Genomic DNA, 8,135 nt, shown 5'->3' with positions numbered 1-8,135 from the left:
CACAATAAGTTCGAAAATATACTGTCTATTAACAACTTATTTGCTCCCAAAAACATATAAATACGTTCAATTGTAAAGATTACCATGCTCCCAAAGACGTATTTATATGTTTTTATGTTCGCTTTTTATGCTAGAGCATACAGAAGGCTTTGATGCAGCCTCACAGATGAAGAGAATGCTTGAAACAATGGTAGTTGTTACAAAAACGGCCACAGGTGGCAGTAGAGTTTACGAGATCAACCAGGGCCATGTTGCTGTTTTAAACAGATTTGTTTAGCAATAGAACACAATATTCTGCGGGCCTTGCAAAATCAGTCAAAATCCAGTAAAACAGCCGCGAGCGAAGGGGGTTGCTTCAGTGAAAATGGCTGGGAAGTGAATGAGTTAAGTACTGTATTTGTTTGTCTGTTGATCTCTAGCCTCCAAAAGTGAGATGTCTGACCAGAATATGGCATCCCAATATCACCGAGAACGGGGAGATCTGCCTGAGGTATGAAATTCAGCACCGCAGTCATGACGTTGCATTTGATTTGAACTGTATTCATTTTACACGGTATGGTAAGAAGGCGATAAAGACGTATCATAAATGCTTGATAAATGTTACATTAATCCAGTCCTGTAGCTTTCTTTCATTCAAGAAGGTAAAATTGGCCAAATAAATTATAGTTTTTTTGGTGTGTGGGTGTAAAATGTGACCTAAATAAACTGTGTTTCTCTTTCCTCAGTCTACTGCGTGAACATTCTATTGACGGCACGGGGTGGGCCCCCACCAGAACGTTAAAGGTAAACTGGAAGATGTTACTTTAATACTTTGACAATTCATCTTTTGGTATTGTTTAATGACAATGTTTTTTTTATATACAGGACGTGGTCTGGGGATTGAACTCGTTGTTTACTGTAAGTTGTTGTTTGTATCCTGCATTTGAGGATGGTCGGAAGTCGGATACGTCCGAGTTGGTTTTTGCCAGTTGCGACCCTGAAAGCGTTCGAGGCGTAAGTAAACTACGGAAATGGCGGATAGTGATAAATTGTTTTTTATTGTAGTCGTCAAAACTCATTTTGACCTCAAGCAAACTTACCTTCTCGCAATTTTGCTTCATTTGTTGTTTTTATCTTATTTCATAAGCATTCCATACAGTTCACTAGTTCGCCGTATAATTTCATGCAAGGAGATAGCGGCATACTGTCACATACGTTGTGTTATGTGAAGTTATGTCGAATATTTATGAATGAAGAAAGCTATCTTGTTTTATACTCGAGTAAATTGTGTTTTACCATTCAGGATCTGTGTTTCCAAAGGGGTCGCCATTGGAGAGTGACGTCACGTTGTAGTCCGTCGGTGAAGTCGGGGTACTTTTTTTTGTTTCCAGACTTCGCAAGTGGAATTTCCGAGTTCAAGGGGGCGTTCCCGTGCGCACTCCCTGGTTTGAACTCGGAAAAGTCTGACTTCCGGCCATCCTCGAATGCAGCATTTCTGTCCCAAAAGATCATATAAAGTTAATGATAATCATCTCATCTCAAATTCATTTTTAGTAGCCAATTGAAATTGTTTCTCTGTTCCAATACTTTTGGAGGGGATTGTAAATACACACGATAAGGGCTTGCGCAGTGGAATGACGGTTTATAATTTAAATTCTGATACATCAGACTTAAAGCATACAACATTTTAAGTTGGTACCATTTTGTGTAAATCATCTCATCCATATGCAAAATGGCGAACACAAATTAGAAGCATTAAAAAATGGTCTTGGGATCAAAAGTTGTGCTAATATTTCTCCCTCAAAAAAGTAAAAATGTGCGTTCTCAGTTCAGTAACTTTGATGTTAGTTGATTATTAGCATTCGCATTTTTGCTCGAAGGCTTTTATCCCATGAGCGTGTAGACCCCCGCACAGTTCAAGTTTTAAAATTGTTTATCTGTTATGTCGGTCACTCAAGTGACATTAGTCAAGCTGTAATTGAGTTACAACAGAGTCATTGCTTATCTCCGTTGACAGCTGCAATGGGGCTATCACACCGACATGGGGGAAATAATCTTTCCCATTATGGGGGGGGGGGGAGGGGGCCTTGAAATGTGCGTGAAATACAAACAAGAAAACAAAATGAGATTTTGTGCTTTTGGCAGCAAGTCCCGGAAGACTGCACAAGAGTTTTAATTGAAATTTGCCGCACTTGCCAATGTGTCACCGCAATGTGAGATGAGATGAGATGAGATGAGATGAGATGAGATGAGGACAACTTCCTCTGGCTCCGTGCCGCTTGATGCCCAGTCATATTATACATCCTGTTGGAACGTTATCTGTAGGATTATTGTGAATTTCCCCCACTCACATCTATCATTTGTTATCTCCTGTAGGACTTGTTGAATTTTGATGACCCGTTGAACATTGACGCGGCTGAACATCATTTGAGAGACAAGGTGGGTTCATGTTTACAACAAATGTCCTTGATTGATATTCAGAATCATTAACCATATCAAGCCTGAACCATGAAATATATGAGAGAAAATTCTAATTCTTTGCAAATCTTTATTTTTTTGGTCCTTTTGAACAAACAACATTTTTTTTGAAACTCAACTTCCATGACTTTTGATTTATGTCATATTTGATGCATCCGGTCACAATGCTTTAAATTTGTACATTTATAACTGTCAAAAATACAATAATAAGCAGACATATCAAACATGTTAGTATTTCCAAAAATCTGAAAGAACATTTCCCACTATTAACTCATTCACTGCCATTGACGTCAAAAATTAGATGTCAAAAATTCATTTGAACTATTTCTATTAATTTTTTCCCCCCACTTTTGTTAGCAAGAACATGAAAACCTAGACATTTTTTATTGTACATTTAGAACAGATATAAAATTTGTGATTAATCATGAGTTAACTATTGAAGTCATGCGATTAATTACAATTAAAACTTTGAATCGCCTGACGACCTAATTTTAAATAATATTTCCTTTTTTTTGCAAGATCGCTGGAAAAGCCATCTGCTGGGAGATTACTGCCCTCTAGTGGATTATCCGTACAATGCATGTGTCCGATCATATATGTCCGGGTTTTAATGGAGGGGGGGGGGGGAAATTATACTCATGAAATAGATGGCTCAAAATGTATTGATTATAATGATACGTTTGGCTTTATAGGATTAAGTAAGAAAATTCAAGTCATTATCACAGCTACCTCATTCGTTTCAAGAGCCTGTTAGCGACCTCATAACATATACAAAATGTATGACGCGAACTTCCATATTGTAGAAATTTAAAACTCAATCAATGTGTCCTAATCATTCCCCAATCCATTGTTGTTTGCTTCTGCGCTAAGCAGACGTCGGATGGTGTTCTTTTTTCGTGAGATGTCGGCAGTGAGCAGGCACAGACGGTGCTTTTAAAAGGCTCTCGTCCCTGCACTCGTCGAACTTGGTGCCTGCGGGGTGGAAAGCAGGCTCAACAATTTGCAAGTCAAATCGGCACTAAATGGGACCTCGAGCAATATTTGCAATTCTCTGTTTGACTTCTTCCTTCACCTTTTCCCCTTTTTGTTTTTACAAGTCATTGGCAAGGGTGTGCAACATTTAATGCTACAGTAATCATATGGATCTCGGAGTGTTTTATTGCATATACCCACCATAGATGTATATTTGAAGAAGAAAGAAAAAATTCTGCGGTTTGCTGTCCATGAACTCACCTTTTAGCAAAAAATTTTTGGAACCCGTCTTTTGCGGAAAAACTCACATGTGTACATTACGTGTAAAATGGTGCGGAAGCTGGCTTGTTTTTGGACGCTTTAAATTATTCATTGAGGCAATTGTAAACATTTTTAGGGGTCAATAACACTTTTTGCTCGGACCCTACCTGCGAAACAGCAAGTGTGTTTTACTGAATCCGGAGATTTGTGACGATGAATCGGAAAAGAAAGCGAGCGTGTGGGAAGGAGTGAGGAAAGAGACGAAGTTGATTGTGGGTTGTTATGATTGTTTTGCTGACTCACCAGTCCCACGTAAAATCCTGTTTTACATTTCCGGAGGTTTTGCTGTCGCTTCACTGTATTACCGAGGCTGACCTGTGAGAGGCAGCATGGTGCCACAGGACATCCAGAGACCGGAGAGTAGTCCTTGAAGAAGATATATAAGAATCTAGACTAACTATTATGGTACAGGATTTTTTTTTTAATCTGGTCATTCTATTGCGGCAGTAAATGAGTTAAGTGGCATCCATTCATTTGACCTTGGCTGACAATAGGACTCGGGAGGGTTCGTTGGTGACTTGCGTCCCATCCGCATACCAAATTCCTGCTCTTCCAATTCCGCACTCGACTCCCGCCATCTCGAGTGGCTCAGCCTCATCAATCAATAGTCGAGCACGTCACGCGTGCGCACTTCCACCTTATTGACTTTCTTCATGCCCGGAAGCAGAGAACATCGTGTTCTTATTAGCAAAGTCATTAGCATCTGCCAGGCAGTACAATCGTGTCACTTGACGGATCTTCACATGGAAATGTTGGGCACGGAAGTAAATGCAGCGTGGCGGCTTCCTCGGGCCTTGCTTTATATGCTGCACCTGTGGCAGCTGAGCAGCATTTCAAATGAATGAGACTGTATTATAGCTGGGTGGAAAAATCGGAGGTGTCAACAGACAAACCGCATCGTGTGAAAAGAGAGCCAGTTTTCCTCACATGAATTTGTACTTGGCCCATCGAAACTGCTTCACTCATTCACTCCCAGCCGTTTTCACTGAAGCAACCCCCTTCGCTCCCGGCCGGTTTACTGGATTTTGATAAGCAAAATGATTCACATTTTTAATGATGGACTCAAAATCAAAAGAAAATCTGATTGGGACTATTATTTTACACGCATAATGACTTGTTACTGCATTCTAATAAATATTTATATTACCTCTTTCGCTGGCAGCCATTTTCACTGAAGCAACCCCCTTCGCTCCCGGCCGGTTTACTGGATTTTGATAATTAAAATGATTCACAATTTTAATGATGGACTCAAAATCAAAAGAAAATCTGATTGGGACTATTATTTTACACGCATAATGACTTGTTACTGCATTCTAATAAATATTTATACTAACTCTTTCACTGACAGCCATTTTCACTGAAGCAACCCCCTTCGCTCCCGGCCGGTTTACTGGATTTTGGACTGATTTTGCAAGGCCCACAGAACATTGTGTTCTATTGCTATAAAAACATGGAACCTACCAAAAGAAAGATTAGAGTCTCTTCTTTCATCAGGAAAAAAATATATATTTGTATCCGTTTTCCGTTTTGCAGCAATTAGCATTAGAATATAGCTAAGTGTCATCATTGCTGGTGAAAACACTGACAAAAAGAGCTTGTTGCAACAGGGCCCTGGTTGATCTGTTATATTCTGCTGCCACCTGCAGGACGTTTTTTGTAATAACTACCATTGCTTTAAACCACCTCTTCAGGTCAGAGGTCTGCATCAAAGCCTTCTGTATGCTGTAGCATTAAAAAAATAAATTTAAAAAAAAACGTATAAATACGTTTTGGGGACCATGGCAATATTTAAAATGGATTGTTTTTATACGTTTTTGGGAGCAAATGAGTTAAGCATGATGCAGACTTCCCATTGGCAAAAGTCACACTTTTGCACCGCGTCGTTCTCGCCTTCACCCTTTTTTTTTTGCCGTTTTTTACTTAGTTGTGAACCTGCAGTAGATGTTAAAGAAACAGTTCATCCCCCAAAGGCTTTTGTTTGTTTTCCTTTTTACTGATGATAGCGAAATCTGGGAATACCCGCACAGATAATTAGGGAAGAGATGAGCTAAATGCCTTGCGTGACTGGAGAATTGCTTTAAAGTTTTTAATAGATTGCAGACTGTGCAGAGTTTCTTCAAGCTAATGAATGGCCAAGAGGAGCTGGGATTTTTTTTTTTTTTTTTCTTTTTTGAAGCCCAAGCGGTGTCTTATTAGGATTCCTTTAAATAACGATCTGTGGTGGTTCTTTTTTTAATGGACTTAACTTGGATGGAAGGTGCGAGGGAAATCTGAACAGAACCGCGGAGCCTCTCAGAAACAATCCCCGTATATTCTGCTTTTGTCCGACGGGCATTTCGAAAATGGAGCCCAGTCGGAGGCCACTCAAACGTACACCCGGGAGATGTTCGGGAACGTCGGAGGTGACAATCGATCTCGTCTGTGCTTTGCTGCTCTCCCGTTGTCGGAAAGGGCCACAACAATTTGGTTCTCAAGACGTGTCCTGAGAGGGACATTTTCGTCAACGTTCTGGGGACAATCACAACTCATTCAAAGGAACTTGACTCATTGAGACATTTGCACTAGCGCAAAGTTAATATTTTGTACAGAATACATTTGGTAACTTTGTTATTTTACATGCACAATTAATACCTTAAAATACGAATTTTGCCACATGCTGTCGACGGAAAATGTCGAATATCATGTGCTGGGAAATTGGGTAACGACCAATCATGGCTTAGTTTGCTGACCAAACCCACACTCAGTCAAGAATAACCCAACTATGGGTAAAAAATGGATCGATTTGACCCAATTTTGAGTCAAGAAATGGATCCTTAACTTGGGTAAAAAAAAAAAAAAAGGCCATTTTGTATAAAACAGTCATAAAGTGGATCGGCCCATTTTTTGTTTTGACCCAACTGTTTTTAGAGTGCAGAAAACAGGTGAGCCATGATTGGTCGTTACCTACTTCCTCAGCACAGGTGATGTCATCTTCAGTCGGCAGCAAGTTAAAAAAATTTTTGAAAAGTTATTAACTCATTTGCTCCCAATAACGTCTTTATACGTTCTATTCTAAATGTGTTAAGTGTCCCAAAGACGTATTTATAAGTTTTTTTTATGTAATACAAAGTATGAAATAAACACCAATCACTGGTTAATAAACAGTAATCGGGGAGGAGGGGTGCTTTTCTAAAAACATTCGATAGTGATAGCACAAGTGTACACGTTTCTTTTTTTTAATATCCACTTGATGTTGTCTTCAAATGTGTGTGATCCCTGCACGGTGGCGATCCGCCGTGCCGACTAACCCGTTGCGGCTTTGTGTGCTTTTCAGGAGGATTTTCGGAACAAAGTTCAAGATTACATCAAGCAATACGCCAGATGATAGACGCACGGGGTCGCAGCAAGTTTGCGCGCAAGCCGCTCCACTTTTGCCTCCCGCTTCTCTCTCTCAAAGTCCACACTGAATCGGCAGCCGTCTCGTTCTGCTCACCTTCTCGCAATAAACATCAACGCAAACAAACACGGGAAACACATTCATGGGCGAGGACGCCAAAGCACTACGCTTAGAAAATGATTCTTTGGGGGAGGTCACGGCGACGTGCTGCTAGCTTGACGCTACGGCAGCGACCGGCCGCCGTTGACGCTTCTTTTTTTGTGTTCAGACGAAGGTTTATTTATGTTGCGTTCTCAGTTCTCAGTGCCTGCAGCGTTTGTGTTGGCAGAAAGAAAACGGAAAAAAAATGCATGCGAGTTGACGTGATGTCATGTGAAGACATTTACACACGTTTGTGGACACCTTGCGTGCTACACGCTACCTGCCCGCCCCCACCAGACAGCGTTTGAATGATCAGCACCGTATCGTCCTCATCTGTTGCCATTCACGCCACACGCACTTCCAGCTCCTGGTTTTTTTTTTCACTCCATGTGCAAAATGGGAGACTTTCACCACCTCTTGTCAGTTCCCTTAACCGGTTCTCGCACCCCCCCCCCCTCCCCGCCCCCCCCCGTGTCTCAGAAACTAACAAAATGTATCACCGAGGAGAGGATAAAACACGAGAGTACTTGAGTCAATGATTGGTCGACAACAGCAAATTAACTGACCAAAAACAGAAAGAAATATACTTAAACTATATATATATATATATATATTACAGGGGATCCTTGATTTTTAAGATTTCGAGGTTGCAAATGGCACGCAAGAAAACAAAAAATCGTTTGTTTTATATTACATTAGCCTAATAGATATTTCAAGAAAACGACAGAGAGAAAAAAAAACAAATTCAACAAAGTTTGATTCTAGTTGGCAAGTTTCATGACCTGGATGACAGAATTGTCAGTCGTAAAGACAAAAAACAACAATTTGGTAACAACATTAGTACATTTTATTTGCATTGTTGAGAATT

The 8,135-nt window shown here is 40.3% G+C and overlaps 1 protein-coding gene across 1 annotated transcript in view; it reads left to right on the top strand.

The window, feature by feature from the left end:
* Positions 1–7,252, top strand: part of ube2f (ubiquitin-conjugating enzyme E2F (putative)) — a 14,280-nt gene extending 7,028 nt beyond the window's left edge. The window contains exons 6-10 of the mRNA XM_086092069.1: positions 420–490; positions 726–783; positions 865–897; positions 2,356–2,418; positions 7,064–7,252. Of these exons, the coding sequence (XP_085948195.1) occupies positions 420–490; positions 726–783; positions 865–897; positions 2,356–2,418; positions 7,064–7,114 (276 nt within the window). The 3' untranslated portion in view covers positions 7,115–7,252. The remainder of the gene's footprint in view (positions 1–419; positions 491–725; positions 784–864; positions 898–2,355; positions 2,419–7,063) is intronic.
* Positions 7,253–8,135: the final 883 nt, after the last annotated feature.

This window comes from Leptonotus elevatus, chromosome 12 (genome assembly GCF_054856555.1).
Source record: "Leptonotus elevatus isolate MCC_2025b chromosome 12, RoL_Lele_1.0, whole genome shotgun sequence".
In the NCBI taxonomy this organism is placed as follows: domain Eukaryota; kingdom Metazoa; phylum Chordata; class Actinopteri; order Syngnathiformes; family Syngnathidae; genus Leptonotus; species Leptonotus elevatus.
This window is presented reverse-complemented; position numbering and strand designations above follow the sequence as displayed.